Raw genomic sequence first — 25,565 nt, forward strand, 5'->3', positions numbered from 1 at the left:
ACACATCCTGTCAGTCACCAGGTGCCACCAAAATCCCAGTCCCTAAGCAGTGGCCGGGTCAGTCCCCACCTCTCCAGCTCTGGCCACAGCCAGGGGCTTCCTTGCCCCTCCCCAGCCCAGAATGACCCATTTCACGAGCACACCCGACCACGGCTCGCGGAGACAACCACTCCAGGCTCCCATCTCCCACCCTCCAATGCCTTGGCTTGGCGTCCTGGTCTCCGTCAGCTGCTGGGTTCCTCATCCCCACCGCTTCCCATTTTCTCTATGGTGAGGTTCATCTGACTGTTGGGGGATGGGGGTACCGGGCTGCACCTGGCTTTGCACAGGCAGCTCCCTCTCCTTGCCTTTAATTTGCAAACGCCTCCTTTAAGAAGGTTCCAGGATCGTCTTCTCTGGGAAGGCTTCCTGGCCCCCAGGCTGCGTTAGGGCACCCTCTTTGTGTTCCCACATTTGCATTTTCAGCCCCACTGGGCTGGGGCGTCCGGAGGGGAGCTAGGGCCCTCCAACACCTGGACGCCCACCGAAGGTTTGTCGAATGAAAGAATGACAATCCAACCATGGAAAGCACAAAACTGGTCCCTGATGACTTCGCCACGACCTCAGCGGGGCGGGACGAGTTAGGGGCGGGACCACGCTTGACGGACAGGCCCGCAGCCCACTGCGAGAGGACTGGGGCGGGCCGCCCCGCCCACCGGCCACTGGATAAGGCTGCGCGCAGGGCCGTGGGGCGCAGGCTGCTGGAGAAGGGGCACCTGCTGCAGGTGCTCCCGGCCGCCCCGGACCAGCGAGCGCGGGCACTGCGGCGGGGAGGATGCTGCGCGAGCGGACCGTGCGGCTGCAGTACGGGAGCCGCGTGGAGGCGGTGTACGTGCTGGGCACCTACCTCTGGACCGATGTCTACAGGTGAGCCGGCCCACCGTGATGCCCGGGCCGAGATCTCGAGCCCAGAAATCCTGAGACGCGCTCAGACTCGGGGACGTGGACAGCCTTTGTCCAGCCCGAGTTGTCCCTCATCCCGAGCCCCCGAGCCCAGAAATCCTAAGAATCTCATCCAGAAACCTGACAACCCCCGAACCTTGTGTCCACCTTCCTGAAACCCTGAGACTCTCCCAGACCCCCTAACACAGCCTCAGCCCCAGCTCCCTCACGACCCCTTTCACAGACCCTCCCTTTCACCCGTAACCCTCCGTCTGGCCCTCTCCAGTTCTCCTCCCGGGGGACCTCACACCCCTTCAGCTTCCCTGCCGTCCTCTCCCCTTTCACTTCCCCTCCGCACATCACTTCCCCTCGGACCCACCTCAACCCAGCCCCTCTCCTGCTTCCCACTCCCAGTTCAGCGGAGCTTCCGCGGAGACTTGCCGGGGACTGGGGCAGGACCCGAAGGGAGCTGCTCTGAGGCTGAATCTGGCCCTGGAGGTTACTCAGGCTCCGATTTCGCCCTGTGGGGGCTGCTGGTGGTTGCTTGTCCCCAGGCACTGGCCCTGATCTCCGTGTCCCCAGATACCTTCCCCTGACTTCATTCTGAGACCACAGAGGGACAATATTCTACCCAGCTGACGACGGGGACTTGGGGTGTATAGCGGGGTACTTTGTTGGAAAAGGATCCTGATTCAGAGTTCTGCTCCCTCCCCTTCTCTCTGTCCAAGAACTTGGTAGAGTGCGGGATGTCCGAGACAGCTGAAGGTAGGGTGGGGCCCTACCACTCCCCCCGCAATCCCAGAAAGCAGCCAAGTCCAATGATCTGTCTCCCTGAGTAATGGGACGGGGCCTTGGAAAGGTGTGGCTGGTGTGAATGAAAGGGTGGGGTTATGCTGGGGTTTGATCTGCCCCCTCTATTCCAAGCATTTAAAACCTCCCCATTGCTAGGGTTGGAGGGGTCAGTGCTGGGGGCAGGGAGCATGCAGGACTCTGAGGTGGGACCCTGTGCTGACACCGGATGAGTCCCCTGTCCTCTCTGCCTCAAGCTGAACTCACACGGAGGCACCATCGTGGTTTATGGCTCTCAAATCATCCTGACACCTGGAGCACCCTGCCTCTCCCAGGCCCCCACCAACCCATCATGTGTCTCCCCACACAGCCCTGGCAGCCCTCCCACCTGCCCAACCAGTCTCCTGCCACCGGTGCAGAGGCACTGGCCACGCTGATACCAACAAGCCCCAGGACTAGGGACCCACTCCATGCCTCTGTCCCTGGCCTCAACCTCTGCCTTCCCCTGGGCCTGGGCTTCGGTTGTCCCCCATGTAAACCTCAGAGGTGGACTGGGTGGTCTCTGAGAACAAGAACACAGCAGTGGAGGGTGGTCCAGGCTCTGGTGGGGTGGAAGAGCTCCCCTGCCTTCCCCACCCCCAGCCCTGAACTGGGCGCCGCTAGGGAGTGGGCGCGGAGCCAGAGTGCTCAGGTCTCTAAGCCTCAGCTGTCACCATACCCACCTGTTTATTTGCTGGGGCATGGTTGGTGCCGCCTGAAAAGCTGGCATGATCCTCCCAGTCGGGGGTGGGGAGCAAAGGAGGGTTCCTGCTCAGGCGCCCTGCTATGGCTCTATCCTGGCAAAGAGAGGCCCAGCTGGGGTAGGGGCAGGGAGTGGGGCAGATATGGACTCAGCCTCCCTCTAGCAGGGGGCAGCAGTGTGACGATTCCTCTTGTCCTGTCTCAACGACCACAAAGACCCTCACCCCCACCGGCACTTAAGGTTCTCCACCACCACAGAGAGGGGCAGTGCGCTCTAGACCAGTACTGTCCAGAAAAGTCCAGTTTGAACCACAACAAAACCACAATTGCATTTTAAATCTTCTACTAGTCCACATTTTTTAAAGTTAAAACAACAGGCATAATTTTAATAATATATTTTGTTTAACCCAATATTTTAGAATATTATCATTTCAACATGCAATCAATATAAAAATTATTAAGGAAATGGTTTACCTTCCTTTTTTCATGCTAAGTCTTTGTAATCCAGTGCACATTTTACACTTCAGCACATCTCAGCGTAGATTGAGTGCATCTCAGGTGCTCACTGGCCACCGTGCTGGTGGCCACTGTCCGAGACAGAACAGGTCTAGTGCAGAGTTTCTCAATCTCGCACTATTGCATTTTGGGCTCGATATTTCTTTGTTGTAGCGGGATGTTTAGTGGCATCCCTGACCTCTGTCCCCTAGATGCCAGTAGCAACCCCCAAATTGTGACAACCAAAAATGTCGCCAGACAGTGCCAGCAGTCCCCTGGCAGGGGGCAAAATCACAGCCAGCTGAGACTCACTGGTCCAGTGGAAGGAAGCCTCTTCCAGGACTAAGGAGCTTGAGTTGTTACTGCTATTGTGACTCGAGTTACCTGTAGTAATGAGAGCAACTGCCAGTATTGATAACAGGAGGAGGTATTAGTGGGCACTTAGGAACTGAACCCACCACCTCCTTTCTTCCTCACCATAGACCCTGGAGGGTTCATTGATCATCCCGTTTTACAGATGAGGAAGGTAAGGCTCAGAGAGATGAAGCCATTTGTCCAGAGTCACACAGGACTCAGGTCCAGGTCTGTTTGACTCAGAACTCATGCTCTTATACCCCACTCTGTCCTATGTGACCCTAAAACCAGCGGGTTGAACTGGACGGCCCTCTCAGCCTGTGTCTCTTCCACCCTGGCCACGAGCCCACTGTCCCCAGAGACTTCACCAACTCCCATTTGGCCCTCCACTCTTCCCTGAGTCCTTTGCTGCCCGGACACAGGTCCTGGCTCAAGACCCCAAGTGATGCCCCCAGAGCCTCCAAGTAGACCCCAAGGAACAAGGCCCGGGGGTGCTGGGCCCAGTTAATTACGGAGTGGCGTCCTGACCCTCACTCCTTCTGAGTCGCAAAGGTGAGCGAAACGGCCTCAGCACCCACTCCCTTTCCCAAAGGCTCTGGACTCCCTTTCCTGTGATGCTGGCACACAGGATCCCCTCCAGACACATAGCAGGGGCCTCCCAGGCCTCATTCCTCAATAGACCTTGTGGTCCTGGCAGGCACTGCCCTACCAGCTTCCATCCACAGGCTGTGTGACCTTGAGCAAATCGCTTCACTTCTCTGAGCCTCCACTGACCCAAATGGGGGTCAATCAGAGAACAGGAGGAAGGATCTTGTATTCAATAGAAGATGTACACTCAGGGTCACAGTGATGAACAATTGACCACTATGCTGCCCTATGAGGGGTCATCCAGGCCACCATGGGCAGGGGTGCTCTGGGCCACCCACGCTCTCCCAGCAAAACTGGCCCCCCTGGGGATGGATGCCTTGACCTAGCCTCATTCTGACTGCTAGTCTCCAGCAAGCAATGAATAGATACATAGAAAGAAGGAAGTAGGGTGTTTGTTAGAAATTGTACTTTGTGATTGTTGTTAAAGATACTCGCTGTTTCCTTCTGCTCTTCCCAAATATACTCATCTTAGTCTTGGCACAGGTACACCTGGCCCACACAATCTCCTCCGGTGGTCCCTTTAGCCAACAGTCACTTCTTCAGTGGGGCTGGCCTGGGTCCCCATCTGATTTGGGCTTGAAGTTGGAAAGAGAGCACAGAGGGAGTCCCTAGGTTGGTTCCATCCTGGCCACCCACCTCTTGTGAGCCCTGGAGGCATGGACACTCCCAGAGTCTGGAAGGATTATTAGGGACAGGGCAGCCTCGGAGTAAAGTAGGTAGCAGGGTGGTCACTCTCTGCCCACAAGCTGGGCCTTGGGAATGGCTTCTTCTGTTCCTCCCTCAGCTTATGCCTCTGTCAGTGAGAGTTCTCGAGAAGGCAGGGCTCTTCTTTTCCTCCCTGGTGGACAGGAGCCAGGATCCAGATCCTGAGGTCTGCAGGAGCTTCAGGACACTGGAATGATCTTAACATTGTCCCTTTGCCTGTGCAGAGGTTCCAGCTGCGTCTGTGAGGTGGAGGTGGGAGGATTCCCTTCCCTGGGATTCCCCAAGGCAGAGGCTGACCAGCCATTGTCCCAGTAGAAGACAGAAAGAAGATAAATGTCAGCTAGTAATATCAAGTAAATAGTAATAATTTGCCCATAACTCGCTGGCAGAAGATAGGAAGAAGGTATCAGGCAGGCGCTCCTAGACTTTGGCACAAACTCACTCCCAGACTTTCTGTCTCTTGGTTGGTGTGAAGGCTAGAGATGTATTTGCTTTTTTAAAAAGTGTCATTAGGACAAAGGCCAGGAGGGTCTGAGATCCAGTTTGCCATGATGGGGGCCTGGGGTGCTATGGGCTCCCCTCCCCATAGTGTGCCAGGCCCTACCTCACTGACCTCCTCTTCTAGCAATTCCTCAGCACACACTCCATTCCGGCCACGCTGGCTTTGTGGATGCTGTCAGCCCTTGGCTGTGCCAAGCTCATTCCCACCTCAGGGCCTTTGCAGTTGCTGTTCCCTCTGCCTGGAACACCATCCCCCAGATCCCCACAAGCCTGACTTTCATCAGTCAAGTCTCAGCTCCAATGTCACCTCCTCCAGGAAGCTTTCTTTGACTACCCCATGTCGTGGTGCCCTACCCTGAGTCTCGAGAACTCTGTTTCATCACATTTTTTTCTTTGCACAACTTCTCATCGTTTCTTAATGTTACTAGTTGACATTTATTGAACACTTATTTTGTGCAGGCTTCTCAACACTTTGCATGCTCATCTCACGGACATGTAATAATTTACGTATTTAAACCTTGCAACAACTTTATGAGTTAGGTACGATTATTGTCCCCTTTTCGCAGCTGGGGAAACTGAAGGAAGGAGTGTTTGTCCAGGATGGCACAGCCAGTAAACTGTGGGGTGCAGAGCCCAGGCCCCTGCCTGCTCTGCCAGGCTGCCCTCCTGGTACTTATGTTTCAGGCGTGCCTCCTCCTTGTTTGTGATCCTCCCTGGAGTCAATGAAGGGCTCCCTGAATGAATGAATGAATGAATGAATGAATGTGGCCTGTGATGCCTGTGGACTGGCCTGTCATGGGGCTGAGCTCCCCACCCCCAGCCTCAAGGGACAGGCACCGTTGGATGGGCCTGTGGAAGGTCAAGGGCATGTGGCCAAGCTTGGCCCGAGCAGCGCTTGCTCCTGAGAGAATGACGGTGGCAGGAATTCAGGCCAGGTCAGGTGGCCCATAAATTAGAACAGCACCCAGAGCCCTCAACCCCAAACGGGACGCCTTGCCAGGAATTGCTCCAGGGCTCTGGTTTCAGGCTAGTTTCCTGGGGTTGGGAGTGTTCTAAGGAGAACCAGGCTCACAGTCCCTGCATAATTGGGGTCCCTGAGACCTTCTCTCATTGACTGCAGGACCCTGAGTTGGGATGGGAGCACAGTGGCAGGGGCTCACCCCAGTGCCCACCCCTAGCTGGCCAGACATACCTGCTGCACTTTGGAGGAGGCAGCTTTTGAAGGCAGCTCTTTCCTGCCCAGCCACGCCAGACCTTGCACCCAGAGGCTTTGATGGGCCCAGGCTTGCTTCTCTCTGTCATTGACCCAAGAGCCCAGGACAGGAAGCCAGTCTTTAGCGTCCCTTCTCTGAGTCTCAGACTCCCACCTGTGAAATAAGTAAGGGGCTCTCATTTGGTCCTCTTCAGAGCCAGGCCTGATCCTCCCCTCTGCCCCGCACCAGGCACACCTACCTGGGGGACCTCAGGAAAGACTCCAGACTTTGAATTCTCTCCCAGGGAGGGGGCAGCCAGGCCCAGGTCTCAGAGAGCCTGAGTTCCCCTCACACTCGGCCATGACTGTCCCTGAGACTTGAAGCGGGTGCTTGCCCTCTAGGGGCCTTAATGTGCTCATCTGTAAAATGAAATCACAGTGGTATGGGCCTCATGGGGTTATCGAAAGAATGGGCTGAGGTCATGTGGGCCATGGGCTTGGTACAGTGCCTGAGACATAATGAATACTCAGTTCCCTGGTGGTCTAGTGGTTAGAAAAATAATAATAATAATAATAATAATAATAATAGTAAATACTCAGTAAGTTGTTATGTATTAGTATTGAGTTTATTTTGAAAACAAGTAATAATGAGACCTGATCCCTGTCCTCAAAGACTTCATAGCACTTATGGGAAAGAAATGTAGAACTGCATTTATTAAGTGTTGTTTGAGACACCGATAAATGGAGGGAGAGATATATTCTGGCTGATGAGATCAGGGATGACTTCCTGGAAGAGGTGGCAACTGAGCTGGGTCTTGAAGGATGGACTGGGGTTCAGAGTGAGACCAAGAACATGCCACTCAGGGGCAGAGATAACTGGCAGGAAAGTTGGGGCACACAGAGACAGAAAGGGCACAGCTTCAGAGGCCTGGAGTATAAGGCTGGAGGGTCAATGAGCTCTAACCAGGCTTTGAATGCATTGTTCAGACATTGGACTTTGTTCTGTAAGTAGCAGGGAGTCACTGAAGGTTTCTGAGGAGAGGAGTAGCTATAGATCAGATTGTTTCTTCCCTAAGGAGAGGCCCGGGACAGCTGGATGCACCAGGTGGTGAGGGAAGCTGGCTGAAGGCAGACGTCATGGTTTGCCTCCACTGATCCCTGTTCAGGGCAGCTGCCCACCCGCAGGGCCCCAGCCACCACCATGCCGAGCACCAGGTGTGAGGTCTGGACTGAGGTCATTCTCCCCCCTGGTCCTTGCCTGCCTCTTGCTCGCCATGGGGTTGCATGCCAGGCTGGCACCCACGACTCCCCCCCCAGACTCCTCTAAAGCCCCAAGAGCAGGATGTCACACCCAGGCTGCCAGGAGCTGGGGTCACTCTGGGGATGAGCCCCAGCTGGTGTTAATGAGGCCCAGGCCAGGCGGGCAAGCTAAGAAAGCCAGATGCCAGCAAGGAGCAGGCGCTTCATGCCCTCGTGTCTGGGGCTGGTGAGCCACCCCAGCCCTGCAAAGCCAAGCCAGTGACTCTCCCCACTGACCGAGCCAAGACCAGAGAGGACCATGGCTCCTAGAGACCACAAAGCATTTGTGGGACTGGGCAAGTGTCCTTTGTTTGACACCAACCTAGTGGCCATTTCTCTCCATTTCCACAGCCACTATCTGGTCCCAAGACACCATAATTGCTCACGTGGGCAGCTGCAGCCACCTCCTCCCCACTTCCTCTGTTGCTTTCCTGAAATCCATCCCCCACCCTGCATTCTGGGCAACCCTGCACCCTGGATGATCTATCTACAGTGCAAAACTGATCATGCCACCCCTGCTTAGAAACCTTCAGTGACTTCCCTCTACAGTCAGAGGAAGGCCAGCTCCTCACCATTATCTAAAATCCCTGCTCCCACCACTCTCCCTCCCCCTTGCTCACAAACTCCAGACACACTCCCCTCTTTCCAGTTTCTCGAACATGCAGGACTAACCCCCACCTCAGGCCATCACGCAAGCTGTCCTGTTGCTTGGAAATCTCTGCTCCTCTTCCTCTCCTTCCTTGTCCAACTCAGTGGTTGTCAGACTGTGGGGGACCAGCAGCATCAACATTACCTGGGAGCTTGTTAGAAATGCAGTTTCTCAGGTCCCACCCCACAGTCGATAGATCAGAAACTCAGGGGCTGGGCCCATTTACCTGTATTTTAGCAGGCCCTGTAGGTAGTGGTAATGGACACTCAAATTTAAGAATCTCTGGTTTATTTTATTTTTTTTTTTACAGTCAGCACTGCAATGGTGTAATTAATTCCTGCCTGTCCTTTAGAGTATAAAGTTTAAACCTTAGTTCAAATGCCACTTCCTCAGGGAATCCCTCCTTGAACCCCAGACTGGGGCCTCATGGCACCCTCTCCTCCTTTATAGTAATTATCACAGCTGTAATCATGTAATCCATTGAAAGTCTGTCTTTTCTGGCCAGGCACAGTGGCTCACACCTGTAATCCCAGCACTTTGGGAGGCTGAGGCGGAGAGATCACTTGAAGTCAGGAGTCCCAAACCAGCCTGGACAACATGGTGAAACCCCGTCTCTACTAAAAAATACAAAAATTAAAAATAGCCAGGCGTGGTGGTGGGCTCCTATAATCCCGGCTACTCAGGAGGCTGAGGCAGGAGAATCGCTTGAACCCGGGAGGCAGAGATTGCAGTGAGCCAAGATCATGCCACTGCACCCCAGCCTGGGCAACAGAGCAAGACTCCGTCTCAAAAAAAAAAAAAAAAAGAAAAAAAAGGTCTGTCTTTTCCATGGGCCCAGGGAATGTGTTTGCTTTTTCACCAATCTGCCCCTCAATGCCTAGAACTGTGCCTGGCACATTGTAAGTGCTCAGTAAATACATGTTGAGTGAATGAACGACCATATAAGTAAGCCCGCCTCCTCCAGCCCTCCTGCAGCAAACATTTATACTTACGGTGTGCCCATACTAGGCCAGGTGCTGAAACAAACAAACAAACAAACAAGAAGATCCAATCCCTACCTTCAAGGAGTGAACTGCCAAAAGGGCCAGTAACTGTGGGGGCAAATGGATTGAGTTAGGTCTTCAAGGAGAGATGGACATTTGCCAGGCAGAGAAGTCAGGGGAAAGTCTTGCTGGTAAAAGGAACAACATATGTCAAAATGCACAGTAGATGGAACAATGCAGGGAGCTGAAGTGGTGGAAGGAACCGCAGAAAATGAAACCAGAGAGTCAAGCTGAGTTGCAATGGCCAAATGTGCCTAGTTCAACACCAGGATGAAGAGTTTGGATATTCTTGCATGGGTAGGCACTGAGGAGCCAGTGAATATTTTCAAGAAAGCACATGACCTGATTTCTGGGGTTTTTTTGTTTGTTCGTTTGTTTTTTAAATCACTTGTGTAATACAGCTTGGAAAGCCAAGAAGGGCAGGTGCATTCATTCATGTATTGCCAAAGACTACATTGAGCATATCCATGTCCTGGGTTCTGGGATTCCATGGTAGGCAGGAGACATGGCCACAGTGATTGGCAGCCTGTCCCTCCATCCATGCTCTCCTTAGCCTCTCTCTAATAAGCAAGAAGGTCATAACCACCCCCAAGCCCCCTCCCTTTCCCTCAATACTGTCCTGGGCCCCTCCCTGCAGCCTCCAGGGACAATCCAGGTGCCTGAAGCCCCTGGCTCTCGGGTTTCTGCGAGAGAGATTCTAAAGGGTTCTTCCTGAGGAGGAAGGCAGCCAACAGGATCTGCAGGGGCACAATGGGCCCCTTTATTGCTTTGCCCAGGGCCACTCCAAGAATAGCTGTTTGCTCAGCTCAGAACAGGGCTGGTGCTGGGGAATAGGAGGGTGTGGGGCCCTGGAGCTGCGATGTGGGCTGGGCGTTAACCCTCTGGAGCCTCTGAGGCCTCCTTTGGTTTCTCTCTGGCCCAGAGGAATGAAGGTGGGCAGGAAGCATCACTTACAGTAACTGAGTCAGGGTCCTAAAAGATCATCTTGTAAAACATTTTTTCCTAAATAGAATTGTGTGCAGAAGCTCAATATATAAAACCAGATGAAATAATAGTGGCTCTGGGTCAGGCATGGTGGCTCACTCCTGTAATCCCAGCACTTTGGGAGGCCAAGGCGAACGGATCACTTGAGGTCAGAAATTCAAGACCAGCCAGGCCAACACAGTGCAACCCCATCTCTACTAAAAATACAAAATTTAGCCAGGCATGGTGGTGCACGCCTGTAGTCCCAACTACTTGGGAGGCTGAGGCAGGAGAATCACTTGAACCTAGGATGCGGAGGTTGCAGTGAGCAGAGATAGCACCACTGCACTCCAGCCTGGATGACAGAGCACGACTCTGTCTCAGTTTAAGAAAATAAATAAATAAACAATAGTAGTAGTAGTGGCTCTGGTTAAGGTGGGGAGGGGAGTGGCAGGAATCCAGTGGAGATATCCCAAGCTTTTTTTTTTTTTTTTTAATAGACAGAGTCTCGCTCTGTCACCCAGGCTGGAGTTCAGTGGCACAATCTCAACTCACTGCAACCTCCACCTCCCAGGTTCAAGTGATTCTCCCGCCTCAGCCTCCCGAGTAGCTGGGACTACAGGCACACGCCACTACGCTCGGCTAATTTTTGTTTTTTTTTTCGTAGAGATAGGGTTTTGCCATGTTGGCCAGGCTGGTCTTGAACTTCTGACCTCAAGTGATCCACCCACCTCAGCCTCCCAAAGTGCTGAGGTTACAGGTGTGAGCCACCGCACCCAGCCATCCCCAGCTTTCCAGAGCCTTCCTCCTCACCCCTTTGCCCAGGGCCTCTCCTCTGCACTCTCTGGACTCAGCCACCTCTGCTCTGGTTCCATCCTCTCACCTAACACTGGATGAAACTGAGAGAGGGAAAGTCCCTGGCCCAAGGCCACCCAGCACGTTGATGGGCAAAGCTGAGACTTGCACGAGAGGAATGCTTCCCAGACCTGAGGCCATAGTTTCCCAGACTCTCATGGCTTTGGCCAAAACCATCTTCAACCTGTCTCACTATAACACTTTTCTTTAACCCAGCTCACATTTTTCTTAATAACTTTATTTTAAACAGAGATTTTATAGCATTACCATAAATGGCAAGACTTTATCAGTCACCATAAAAAGATACTGTGTTTGATAAACACATAAGTCTTCTTGTAGATTGTTCCACCCTGTGCCACCTAAAGCATGCAGGGTGTGTACTCACACCTCTCCTTGGGAACGGCTCACCTTCTGTCCCACTCACCTCTGCCCTCTTTGCTTGGGTGTATGATGGGCCAAGCCCTGTGCTAGGCTCTGAAGAATGAAGATGGGAGAGGCCGGACCATGCCCTCAGGGGACTTATAACCCAAAGGAGGGCAGGTACCACGTGGCAACACCACTCAGCAAAACGTGGCCCCAGCCCTAGGGGGAGTGAGAGACGAGAGCTATGGGCAGGAGGGTGGCAGTCCTCCTGAGGCGTAGGGACTAACAGATGGACACTCAGAAGGTGCAGACCCCCTCAAGTCAGGGGCAAAACTAGACTCAAACCCAGGTCCTCTGCACGTGCACCCTTAGTCCAGGGCTTTTGTCCAGACTCTGTGCCCCTCTTAATGATGGATGTGGCCAGGCGCGGTGGCTCACGCCTGTAATCCCAACACTTTGGGAGGCCGAGGCGGGTGGATCACCTGAGGTCAGGAGTTCGAGACCAGCCTGGCCAACATGGTGAAACCCCAAATCTACTAAAAATACAAAAATTAGCCGGGCATGGTGGCGGGCACCTGTAATCCCAGCTACTCCAGAGGCTGAGGCAGGAGAATCGCTTGAACCAAGGAGACAGAGGTTGCAATAAGCTGAGATCACGCCACTACACTCTAGCCTGAGTGACAGAGAGAGACTCCTCCTCAAAAAAAAAAAAAAAAAGTGATGGATGCGGAGAGGGGACAGCAGGCCATGACCAAGAAGTGTCCAGTCTCACATCATCCCAGGACAGGCTGTGGAGTTTGGAAGGGGGCAGGACAAGAACCAGAGTGACCTTGGGGTGTCTTCATTGAGCTCCTCTCCCAGCACTGGCCACAGGCTTCCGAGTCCTTCCCAATTCTCCTGCCAGAGCCCAAGACCAGTAGTCTTTGCCCATAGCCCCTGAAGTCTGTGGCCCAGGTCAGACAGACGCTGCCCGGCAGCCTCTACAGATTCACGCTCACGGCCTTGGCCAGCCCAGGGCTCTCAGCAGTGGACCGCAGTGCTGATTGTCTGGACCAGTGGTTCTCAAAGTGTGGTACTGGGACCGGCAGCATCAACAGTTCCTGGAAGCATGTTAGAAATGCAGATTCTTGGGCCCCATGCCAGACCTCCTGAATCGGATGCTCTGAGATGGGGCCCAGCAGTCTGTTTTGACAAGACCTCCAGGTGCCGCCGCCCCAGCCACTGCTGCTGCACTTTGACAGCCGCTGGCCTACACTTGTCATTCAACCCTGGCCACTGTTTCCATCTTCAGCTGCCCCAGCACCCTCAGCCTCTGCCATGCCAGCCAGCCTCTCCAGAGACTGGATCCACAAATCTACAGCCTTCAAAGAAAAACACCCTATAGATTTAAACAGCACCCCTGATGATTCTGATGCCTGCCATAGTTGAGAACTCCTGGAACCCAAGAGCACCAGGCCCCCAAAATAGCAGCTGTGCCTTTGAGACAGGCTTACACCTATGTCTTAGTCACAAATCCCACGAGAATCCCACCTAAGTCCCTCTGAGCCCTCTTGGGCCTCCAGACCAGTGGCTGGATTTAGCAAAGCCGCCAGCCCTAGGCACCTTCCTCCCTTAGTCCCCTGTCCTTCCTGTCACCTCTCCTTAAGCCAACAACAAAACACCATGGACAGGGTGGCTTAAAAAGAAATTCATCTCACAATTCTGGAGGCTGGAAGTCCGAGATCAGGGTGGTGGCATGGTCGGGTTCTGGTGACGGCTTTCTTCCTGGCCTGCAAATGGCCACCTTGTCACTGCGTCCTCACAAGGTCTTTCCTCAGTCCATGGAGAGAGATCTGTATCTACCTATCCCTCCCTCTCTTGCTGCTCCTCCTCCTCCTCCTCCTCTCTCATCTTTCTTCTCCTATTTGATTAGAAGCCTGCCCTTGGCCAGGGTGGCTCGCGCCTGTAATCCCAGCACTTTGGGAGGCTGAGGTGGGTGGATCACCTGAGGTCAGGAGTTCGAGCCCAGCCTGGCCAACATGGCGAAACCCCGTCTCTACTAAAAATACAAAAATTAGCTGGGTGTGGTGGTGTGCACCTGTAATCCCAGCTACTCAGAAGGCTGGGGTAGGAGAACAGCTTGAACCCGGGAGGCAGAGGTTGCAATGAGCTGAGATTGCACCACTGCACTCCAGCCTGGGAGACAGTGAGACTCCATCTCAAAAAAAAAAAAAGAAGAAGAAAAAGAAGCCTGCCCCTATGACCTCACCTAACCTTGATTACCTCCTAAAAGCTCTGTCTCCAAATACCATGACACTGAGGGTGAAGGCTTCAGCATGCTAATTTGGGGAGAGACAAACATTCAATACACAGCAGCCAGATCACATCCATTTGTTCTCCTGCTCTGAAATACTTTCGGAGTTCTTGAATTTCGGAATTCAAGAATTCCGAAAGTATTTGCTTTGCAATGGAAAACCACTTTTGAACCCCAAGAAATGACTCAGAAGGTGGGGGATGTCAGGTGGCAAGAAAGCTGTGGCAGGAAGGAAGGGATCTTTGTAACAAGAGACACCCCACCTCTGCCCTGTTAGGACCCAGGCACTGGGCTCCATCCCTGTGAGGACTCAGCACTTTACTCAGTGACCCTGGGCAGGGAGACAGGGTTCCAGGCCCAGCTCTGCTAGTGGAGCAAATTCATTCCTGCCTGGGTCTCCATCTTCCACCTTCGCAGGACCCTGTGGCTCCCAAAACTGGCCTCCCATCAGAGGCACTAGGAAGCTTGTTAAGAATTCAGATCCCCAGGCCCGACCCTCATACATTCACACTCAGGAAGTGCAAGATTGGCCCAAGAGATTTCATGTTCAACAGATGTCCTCTTCACAGCCAGGTGACTGCAATGCAGCTGGCCCCTTTGGGGTCTCCCAGATCAGATTACCTGTGGGGGCCCTTGCAGACTTGCCCCTCCAGAAGTCTTCTTTTTTGAAAAAAGAGCCGGGCATGGTGGCTCACACCTGTAATCCCAGCACTTTGGGAGGCCGAGGCAGGCGGATCACCTGAGGTCGGGAGTTCAAAACCAGCCTGACCAACATGGAGAAACCCCATCTCTACTAAAAACACAAAATTAGCCAGCTGTGGTGGTGCATGCCTGTATCCCAGCTATTCAGAAGGCTGAGGCAGGAGAATCGCTTGAACCTGGGAGGCAGAGGTTGCAGTGAGCCGAGATTGTGCCATTGCACTCCAGCCTGGGCAACAAGAGTGAAACTCTGCCTCACACACACACAAAAAAAAGAAGAGACAGGGTCTTGCTCTGTTGCTCAGGCTGGAGTGCAGTGGCACAATCATAGCTCACTGCAGCCTCAACCTCCCAGGCTTAAGCAATTCTCCCACCTCAGTCTCCTAAGTAGTTGGGACCACAGGTGTGCACCAGCATGCCCAGCTAATTTTTTAATTTATGTAAAGACAAGGTCTCACTGTTGTCCAGGCTGGTCTCAAACTCCTGGGCTCAAGTGATTCTCGGGCTTTGACCTCCCAAAGTGCTGGAAGCAAGAGTCTCCTCTTGAAGCCCCCCATCCCACCTACCCCAGGGCTCTCCCTAATCCTCTCTCATCTCTCCCCACAGCGCGGCCCCAGCCGGGGCCCAAACCTTCAGCCTGAAGCACTCGGAACACGTGTGGGTGGAGGTGGTGCGTGATGGGGAGGCTGAGGAGGTGGCCACCAATGGCAAGCAGCGCTGGCTTCTCTCGCCCAGCACCACCCTGCGGGTCACCATGAGCCAGGCGAGCACCGAGGCCAGCAGTGACAAGGTACCACGGCGGGAAGTCCAGCCTCCGCGGGCCCGGGACCATGCCAGGATAGAGGCAGGGTGGACCAGCCCTGTCCCATAGAAACTGCACGTGGGCCATGTATCATTTTCAGTTCTGCAGTAACCACATTGAAAAGGCAAAAAGAGGCCGGGCGCAGTAGCTCAAGCCTGTAATCCCAGCACTTTGGGAGGCCGAGGCGGGTGGATCACAAGGTCAGGAGATCGAGACCATCCTGGCTAACACGGTGAAACCCCGTCTCTACTAAAAATACAAAAGATTAGCCAGGCGTGGGGCGGGCGCCTGTAGTCCCAGCTACTTGGGAGGCTGAGGCAGGAGAATGGCGTGAACCCGGGAGGCGGAGCGTGCAGTGAGCCGAGATCACACCACTGCACTCCAGCCTGGGCGACAGAGCAAGACTCTGTCTCAAAAAAAAAAAAAACAGAAAAGAAAAGGCAAAAAGAAACAGGTGAAATTAATTGTCTTAATATATATTACTTAACCCTATCAATCAAAATATTATCATTTTGACATGCTATCAATATAAAAAATATTAACAAAATTGTTTGTTTTTTGTTTGTTTGTTTGTTTGAGACGGAGTCTCCCTCTGTCACCCAGGCTGGAGTGCAGTGACGCGATCTCGGCTCACTGCAAGCTCCACCTCCCAGGTTCACACCATTCTCCTGCCTCAGCCTCCAGAGTAGCTGGGACTACAGACGCCTGCCCTATGCCTAGCTAATTTTTTTGTGTGTGTGTATCTTTAGTAGAGATGGGGTTTCACCGTGTTAGCCAGGATGCTGTCGATCTCCTGACCTTGTGATCCGCCCACCTTGGCCTCCCAAAGTGCTGGGATTACAGGCGTGAGCCACCGCACCCGGCCTGTTTGTTTGTTTTTAAGAGACAGGATCTCACTCTGACGCCCAGGCTGGAGTGCAGTGGTGCGATCATAGCTCACTGCAACCTCAAGCTACTGGGTTCAAGCAGTCCTCCTGCCCCAGCCTCCCGAGTAGCTGGGACTCCAGGCACCTGCCATCGTGCCCAGCTAATTTTTTTTTTTTTTTTTTTTAGAGACAGGTCTTACTATATTGCCCAGACTGGTAGTTTATATTCTTTTTCCATACCAAATTTAAAATTAGTGTGAGTTTTACACCTTATAACACATCTCCGTTCAGAATAGCCGCATTTCCAGTGCTCGGTAGCCATGTGGATGTTGTGGGGTTAGACCATGGAACGATGGCTTCGTAAAGGATGAAAATTATAGACAGCTGAGTGATAGAAAGTTTAGAGGCTCAGAACCATAGAATCATTGGAGCTTACAGTCACAAGTGTCCTTGGTCTATCTGTAAAATGGGGTGCTGAACATCCATGGGTGATTTGCCCAAGTGGTGAGGCTGAGACCAGAACTGTCTCCTTGCTGGGTTCCGTAATTATGAACTTTACCACGTGCCCCATCACAGTGATGGCACTGAACATGGTCCAAAGAAAATAGCCTCAGCCCTGTCCCCTCAGTGGGCACTAGACGTGCAACATGGCAGATATGGGGGACCCCAGGCAGCAGAATGCACACAGTGGCACGGGAAGGCAGACAGCATCCTAACTGCACTCTCAGCCAGCAGGAGGGGAGTCCACAGTCTCGTTCAGTTACCTGAGGGAAACCGCCCACCAACCCAGGAGTGCTTCCTGGAGGAGAGGGTTCTGATGTTTGGAGAGGGTTGGCTTGACAAGCTGTGAGGGACAGCAGTTGCTTCAGGTTTTCCTGCTTGTGATCTGTGATCTCTGCTCTCTTTTCTCTCTACCCCAATGTGCCCCCTCCCCACCAAGGTCACCGTCAACTACTATGACGAGGAAGGGAGCATTCCCATCGACCAGGCGGGGCTCTTCCTCACGGCCATTGGTGAGTTGGCATGGTTGCCGTCTCAGTGCCTTCATCACCCAGGGCCTGGCACTGTTGTCCTCCTCTGGGGCACTTAGGCGGTTCTTAGTGTGGCTGACCTGGCACTTGGAGCTTCTTCTGAATGGCACAGGCCTGGGGAGGGATGTCACATGTGCCCCACCCCGGTCCTTCCATACTGGGGTGGGGGCTTATCTGCAGGAAGAGGCACTCCCTGATCCATCAGCAACTCCCCCCCCAAGTGTCAAGGTCCCCTTCCCAGGCTCTGTGGGCCCTAAAAGAGAAAAAGGTGAAGTGTGTTCCCCCCTGCCTCTCCCCTGCAGCCTGGAGAAGAGTGTCCCTCTCATGGCGAGGGGAATGGCCACAGTCTATAAAACTAGCAGCTGTTCTTGACAATCCCAGCTGCCCCCTGGTTCTCCCCAGATTCAGCCCTGAGGGTGCAGAGATGCAGCCTCCAGGTCCTTAACTCACCTAGTCCAAGTCCTTCATTTGATCCACAGGATGGTGAGGGCCAGAGAGGTTAGGGAATTTATTCAACATCACACAGCAACTGGGTGGCAAGTTGAGTCCAGAACCCAGAATTATCCCTGTCTCAGGTTCTCTCCATTGCATCACACTGCCCTGCGCCAGGTGCCAGGCCTGCATGCCAGGGAGGTGGAGCCTAGCCTGGCTCTACAGGACCCTTGGCTGTGATCATCTGAATTTTCCATCACTCCACCCCCTGAAACTGAGGCATTACTTTTATGGTATTTTATTTCATGTTTTAATCATAGAATGTTAAAGCCAAGAGGACATTTCAGAGGGTCATTTTGTTCATCCAACCTTGGTTTAACATTGACAGAGTTGCCGCATGGCAGAGGAAGGGAACTACCAGTTATTGACAGTCAACTGCATGCTGAGTGCTTTAAAAATAATGATGCGGCCTGCTTATTGCAGGCCTACTCTGTGTCTAGAGCTGCACTGGGCACTTTGATGAGGAGGAGGAGGGGGAGAATGGTAAACACCTGATATTAATTGAGCACCTATGGTGTGCCAGGCTCCAGTACTCAATGTTTTACCGTCACGATTTCAATTTCTTCTTCCAACTATTCCGAGGATAGATATTATTATTATCATCCTCATTTTATAGATGAGAAAATCAAGGCTCAGAAAAGGTAAAACAAATACTTGCCTGCAGCCACATCTCCAGAAAATGGTTGGTGAGATGCCAGTCATTCCAGTTATCCCACATTCTCAGGGGGGGGTCTCAGAATCTCCCCAAGATACAACCAACTCCCAAGCCAGCCCCTTCCTCTCTAGCCCTGTGCTCTCAGCTGCTTAAACAGGCTTAGCAGCAGGGCCCTTCTCATTCTTGGCTAATTCCCAAATGGGCTTGGTTGCTGGTCCCCCTGTCCCTCTTTCTGTCCCAAGGAGGTGCCCAGCCCTGGGGTAGGGAACCTCGGGATGACCTTGGTGAGGGTGGCAGATGATCAACAAAGACTCCTGGGTTGTACTGAGCCCTGGCACGTGTGTGAACCTTGCATGCACACAGCATCCAGGCAGTCTCAGATGACAGTCCCTGAGGAAACCTAATCCCACCAAGACAGGGACACCTGAGGACGGGGGCAGGAAGGGCAGGGGCCTGACACCTGTCAAATGAGGATGATCCCAGAAGGCTGACTGCACCATTAACAAGACTTCCACCAAAGCAAGACAGACTTAGGATAGGTGGCAAAATAAGGGTCTATAAGGAGGCAGGACTGGACTTTTCCTCCTCACTAGGAGATGACAAAGCTGTGCTTAGAGGAAGCCCGCTCAGAGTTGGCGGCATGGCTGAGTCCCAAAAGATGCCACATGTGCCCACGACAAGTGACCAAGTTCATCCTTCCCAGGTCTGTTAATAATTATTTATTTAACTGCCACAAGTTCCAGATATTTAGATTCCATGGGTCAATCAAATGCCCCCTCCCCCTACCCCCCAAAAAATGAGAACACTAACAACTTTGATGCTTGGCAAAAAAAAGAAAAAAAAATACATTAATAAAACAATTTGTGGCCAGGCGCGGTGTCTCGCGCCTCTAATCCCAACACTTTGGGAGGCCAAGGTGGGCAGATCACAAGGTCAGGAGTTTGAGACCAGCCTGGCCAATGTGGCGAAACCACATCTCTACTAAAAATACAAAAATTAACTGGGCGTGGTGGCACGCACCTGTAGTCCCAGCTACTCAGGAGGCTGAGGCAGGAGAATTGCTTGAACCCAAGAGGTGGAGGTTGCAGTGAGCCAAGATGGTGCCACTGCACTCCAGCCTGGGCGACAGAGCGAGACTCTGTCTCAAAAAAAAAAAAAAAAAAAAATTTGCTATCAACTATCACCATCATTTTAACTCTTAAAAAATAGGCAAGGCATAATCTCAGAATAAAAGACAGTCATGGCCGGGCACGGTGGCTCACGCCTGTAATCCCAGCACTTTGGGAGGCCGAGGCGGGCGGATCACCTGAGGTCAGGAGTTCAAGACCAGCCTGGCCAACATGGTGAAACCCTGTCTCTACTAAAAATATAAAAACTAGCCGGGCATGGTGGTGGACACCTGTAATCCCAGCTACTCGGGAGGCTGAGGCAGGAGAATTGCTCGAAACCAGGAGACAGAGGTTGCAGTGAGCTGACACAGTGCCACTGCACTCCAGCCTCGGCGACAGAATGAGACTCTGTCTCAAAAACAACACAAAACAAAACAAAACAAAAAACAGAATAAAAGACAGTCATTCAATTGCAAAAAGAAAGCTTTATGAGAAACTAACACCATTGAACTTCTGTTTCCTGTTCCAACAGAGACCCTGGTGAAAATCTGGTTTCCCTTGGGGACCACTGTTCTCTCTGTCCCTTCTAGGTCTTCTCTTTTCTCGAGCATCTGCCCCAGGAGCCCTTGAGCCCCTCATCCTGAGTAATCAATCACTCAGGGGCAGCGCCTCAGAGGCAAGCCCCCCCCCACCCCAATATCTTGAGATGCTGGGACTGTCCCCTGGGCACAAAAATGTATCTGAATCTCTCTCACCCTGGTCCTATCCTGAGTCCACATTGAGCAGAAAGAGCCTTAGCTTCAGGGTAGACAGAAGTAAGCCTAAGATCTTTCTCTGCCCCCTCCAGCCAGCTTGTGACCTTGGACAAGTCACATCATCCCCCTGAGCCTTGGCTTCCTCATCTATAAAATGCGCTTCACAGAGCAGCCTTGCATGGTGTTTACAAGGATTCAGTGGGATGCTGTGTGCGAAGGACCCGGCACAGAGTGGGTGCTTAGTCAATGCTCCGCCTGCTTTTCTCCCTTGCTCTTGAGGTGGCCACATTTTCTCTCTGCCTGGGTGAAGTTAAAGAAATGTATGGTCTCTCCTTCTTCCTTCTGGGATTTGGGAGCAAATTCATGATTCCTTTGGCCAAATCAGGCTCTGGGTCTTTGTCCCAATCCTGCCAAGGACTTGCTGTGTGACCTTAACAAGTAGCCACCCCCACTAGGACTCACTTTTTACAAACTATAAAATGAGGGGTTTGAGCTAATTAATCCCTAAGGACCTTCAAGACCCTGGTTAGGGTTGATTTGCAAAGACTTCCTTTTTTTGGGAGGGATGGGGGAGAGCAAGAGGTGAGGTGTGGGGAGGGAGGAAGAATCCCACCCTATTTGAGGTCCTGGCAGTGGAAGGAGTACACATATGCGGGCCCCAGAAAATTTTAACATCAACCTAAGGGGCTTGATCCTATGCCTTCTCCCCAGAGGCTGGGATACTTGCCCTGATTGGCTGTGGGGGAGGGTGTCCTTCCTTCCCATAACATCTCAAGCTGCTTAGTAAGGCAAGAAGGCCAGGCACCCTGCCACTCTCTGGCGACCCTCCAAAATGCTTGTGCCTCTCGGTCACAGCTGAGGCCTCAGTGTCTTCATTCTCAGGGCAGACTGCCTTGAACCCAATCCTAGGGACATTTCCCGTCAATCTGCCCCACACCCAGGAGCCACCTGACGCCTTGGGGCTATTCTGGGGAACTGAGGTGGGATCCAGAGCCTCTGGGAAATGTCGTCTGGAGCCTGGAGGCCCTGAAGCAGAGGTCCTCTCCCTCCTCCCCCTCGGGAAGGCAGAGCCATCCCAAGAGGCAATGCTCTGGGCAGGTCACACCAGCCCTGTTCTCTGCCCCTACCCGCAGCATCCCACTGGAATCTAGTTAAATCAGACACTGGGGGAAGCCTTGCAGGGGTGAAGTCCCATGGGCATGACTACAGGGTGGGGGGTCTCTGAGGGTGAAGGGGCCAGAAGGTCATTTCAGTGGATTATGGGGACAGGTCATGGGTCATCAGAGAGGAGTTATGAAGCCCTGTGAGAGGCTGGGAGGACGATAAGGGAGCCACACTGTGAAATGCCCACATTTCATAACAGGAAGGTAACGAAACCTGTCTGAATTCAGTAAATCAGGAAATCGCAATAAGCATGAGTAGTTAGTATTATAGAGGTTGCCTCAGGCAGCTGAGAAGAAGGGCTGGACGAGGAACTGCTGTCTTTCTTTAGAAACAGTGTGTTACTATTTTATTTGATTTTGTTTGCACTATGTCCAAATATTACATGAATAAAATGTTTCCATTTAAGAATTCATAATGAAATGAAGCAGTATAGACTGCACCATAATTTCTCTCCTAGCCCACGGTCCCACTGCTTTAATGGACTCGCCACAAGGAGTCCCAATGTAATGTCACCTTACGGCCTAGAGACGAAGGCCGCAGGGCTACCAAGGTGGGGAAATGGGCACTTCCTCTGGGAATGACCTTCAAGGGAGCAAGTCTTGTTTCTTTGACTTTGGGCTGGGCTTTTGGAAACAGCTTGCAGGGAGGTCAGCCTGGGTTCATTGCAGGGAACAGCAGAGAGCAGGCAGCTGGAGTCCGAGGCCCTGCTGAGTGCCTGGCTCTGCGTTCTGGGAACTTCGGTGGTCACTTCCCTGCTGCGGGCCTGGGTTTCCTCATCTGTATCGTTAGGGGGTGGGGGTGGTCACGCCTCCCTTGGAGTGGCCGAGAGAACACACCTTGGAAAACGCTGTGCAGCTGCAGAGCAGGATGCCCGCAGGGGAGAAATTTTTACCTTGAAAAGGACAGAGTGGCTCCCTAAAGAGGCTGGACCTGCAGCTCCTTCCGAGGGAGGAGTTTCAGGAAGGCAGCTCCCTGAAAGGCAGCATTCAGTGGGCGTGACCGGCTGGAAAGTTCACAAAGGTCCAGGAGCCAAAACCAGTATTATTCCTGCCCCTGCACCCCAGGCTCTTTAACAGCCCCTGGTGGTACCGCCTTCCCTTCTTTCCCCTGGGGTCCTTATCCTGCACCAGCCTCCCAGATTACCAGCCCGATTTGCTGACAAGTGGCTTCTCTGAACCTGGGTTTGCTGCCCTGTGAAACGGGAGCAATGCTATTCATCTCATGGGACTGTGGACGCCTTGAGAGCAGGTGCTGTGCCTCCATTGCCCGTTGCCTGGTACAGTTCCTGGAGCAGTAGCTCCTCAGCAGTGAAATGTGGAGTGAATGCGATCGGAGGGAGGAGGTTACAAATTGTGCCTTACAGCACCTAACTCACCGCACAGCTGCAGAGGCTGGGACACAGAAGACTGCCTCTCTTAAGGGCCAGGCACCCTTGCAGCCTCCTTCTAGACTGGAAAAGTCACATGCAGGTCTAGGGTATGCAGGCTATAGGCAAAGGGAGGACCTGAATGTGATCTCTGGACTCTGGGCTTGGTTGGCCCAGAGAAGGGTGACATCAGTGCACTTCGTGTGCCAGGACCCTCCTTTCCATGCCCTCCAGGCAGAGGGTGTGCCTGCCACGGGGACTAACCAGGAATGCATTCATTACCACCCAGCACCCACCAGATCCAAGTCATGCTCAGCGTGAGATGAGCCCACTCGGGCAGCTCTGGGGACCTGGAACCGGCACATGTCATGTGTGTGACACTCCCAACACCTTCCCAACCACATCCCTACTCGACCCCGTCCGTCTCCAACTCAAGGCAATTTCGCCTCCCAAGGGACATTTGACAATATCTGGAGACATTTTTGGCTGTCACGACTGGGAGGGATGTTACTGGCATCTGGTAGGTAGAAGCCAGGAGTGCTGTTAAACATCCTACAATGCACAGGCTGCCCCCATACGAAGAGTTATTTGGCTCAAAAATGTCAGTAGTGCCTTCCATTGCAGCTAATGCATCTGCTGTAACCAGGAAGGGCCCCATGTTACAGGTGAGGAAACTGTGGCTCAGAGAGATCCTCTAACCTGCCCAAAGTCACACAGCTTATAAGCAGAGAACCAGGGTCTAAACCCCACCTTGTCTGATACTAAACCTTTTCACTTCCCTACAGTCTCCACAAAGCCTGTCTCCATGGCAGGCCTAGGGATGCTGAGGGTCCCTTCACCAAGAGAAGGGATAAGTGGGGGCCTGGCCCTGGATCCTCCATCTAGACTCACAGGTGCCCTCAGACCAAGAGGGGTTAGAGACAGCTTCCCACCCACAGTAAAACCCTCAGTCCTTGAAGGTGGGATCTAGACCACTGGAAGTTCTGGGAGAGAAAGAGACACGCACACCCAGGTGCACATGTGCACACCTATGCGCATGCCCGGGTAGACTGAGAAAGGCAGTTCGGGAATGCTATCCCTGTTAAGTTTTCAGAATATGAACTATGAATCAGACCAACCGCACTGTGTACCCCAGTTCTGCTAGCGTCCCTATGTGATCTTGGGCATGCGACTTCACCTCTGAACTGAGGCATCCAGATCTGTGCAGCGAGGATCATTCCCCAACCCCCAGCCAGAACAATGAAGTGGTAGGAGGTCCCAGACCTCCCCGATGGCAGCTCTTGCAGCCGTAAGCTACGAGGTCCACACAGTGTCTGCTGACGGTCTCCAGTGGGTAGTGGGATGTTGAGGCAGGGGGTTGCATAAGATGACTTCAGCGAGGTCCTCTCTTTCCCGTGACCAAATGAATGGCTGAGACGCACCCAAATCCCACAGGTCTTCCTCTTGCCCCTGCCCTGCCCTGCCTGGCAGGCTCAGCAACTCACCCATGTCTCTTCTCCCCAGAGATCTCCCTGGATGTGGACGCAGACCGGGATGGTGTGGTGGAGAAGAACAACCCAAAGAAGGTACCTAGCTTTCAGGGCAGGCACCACCCTGAACCCAGGGCTTCCGAGGGCACAGCCCCAGATCCCGCAGGCAATTCCCATTTCACAGCTCAGGAGACTGAGGCCCAAGACAGGCTCCCAGACACACAGCATACCAATGATGGAACCCACAGAGGAGCTCAGGCATCTCCTAGAGACGGCAACAGAGCAGGCTCCTGAGTCTCAGTTTCTCCATCCCATGATGGGGACGCCCAATTCATGGAACTGCTGGGAAGGATAAATGTGCCCGCTACAGAGGAAGCACTGTGAAGGCATTTGCTCTTATTATTTTGCCTGTTCTTTTAAGACTAGGGAGGTGGGGGAGACAGACCCTCAGGACAGAGGGTCGCATTCATCATTCTCAGTTCCAGGCGCGGTATTATCTCTGCTGGTACATGCACGGCCCCTCTCCTCTTTCTATTTATTCTTTCATTCATTCACCATTCATTCATTTGTTCCCTCGTTCATTTACTTATTTTCTTTTATCTTGCATTCCCCACTCCCATTCTGCTCCCCCACAGAGGACCATTTTGCTGGGTTTAATGTGTCTCTTTCTGCTCTGGTGACTCTCAGGAGGCATGTGGTGTGGTTGGTGTGCATGTATTTTTAATTTGTGCAGAGAGCATGGTGTTCTCCATCTCATTCTGTTTTGTACTTTTCCCTCAACCTAGTTTTTAGGCTCCATCAGTCTTGCTCTGTGTACATTCAGGCTGTTGCTTCTAACTGCTTTCCATTTTCTGCCCTTCTGTATTATCTCAATTTTTGCCATGGGCATATGTGACTTTTATAATAACACTCTGAAGCCTAGGGTAAAATATACATAGAGGGGTACTTACGAAGTAAAATAAACACAGCCTGATGAGAAGCCTGGGTCCTAGCAGCCTGCTACCCTGACTCTCTGCAGGTCAGGAGAGGGTTCTCAGCCATGTGGGGAAGTCCCTTCTTCTAGGATCGTGAGCGAGGCTTGCCTGAGACCAGGGCCAGCCCTGCACACTCATTCTCTGAGTCTATGGCCAAGCCATATGAGAATGAACTCCACAGAGGCCTCGGAAGCCCAGCAGCCCCAGGGAGACAGCTTCCAACCTCCCCCAAGGGGCTGTGCAGTCTTGGGAAAGTCACACAATCCCCATGAGCCTGAACTTGGCCAGAATTTTTAAATCTGGGCCGGTGAAGTTTTCACATTTTCTTCACTCATCCCATAAATATTTGCTGAGCATCTTTTATGTTCCAGG

The 25,565-nt window shown here is 52.8% G+C and overlaps 1 protein-coding gene across 2 annotated transcripts in view; it reads left to right on the forward strand.

Annotated features, from left to right (window-relative positions):
- Positions 1-658: 658 nt before the first annotated feature.
- PADI2 (peptidyl arginine deiminase 2) overlaps positions 659-25,565 on the forward strand; it is a 52,692-nt gene continuing 27,785 nt past the window's right edge. Inside the window, exons 1-4 of one of the 2 annotated variants that reach the window (XM_003814448.5) lie at positions 659-906; positions 15,117-15,300; positions 17,119-17,191; positions 24,254-24,315. In XM_003814448.5, the coding sequence (XP_003814496.1) occupies positions 815-906; positions 15,117-15,300; positions 17,119-17,191; positions 24,254-24,315 (411 nt within the window). In that variant the 5' untranslated portion in view covers positions 659-814. The remainder of the gene's footprint in view (positions 907-15,116; positions 15,301-17,118; positions 17,192-24,253; positions 24,316-25,565) is intronic. The other variant, XM_034956578.3, reaches the window with a different exon arrangement.

The sequence above is a fragment of the Pan paniscus genome, chromosome 1 (genome assembly GCF_029289425.2).
Source record: "Pan paniscus chromosome 1, NHGRI_mPanPan1-v2.0_pri, whole genome shotgun sequence".
Lineage (NCBI taxonomy): Eukaryota > Metazoa > Chordata > Mammalia > Primates > Hominidae > Pan > Pan paniscus.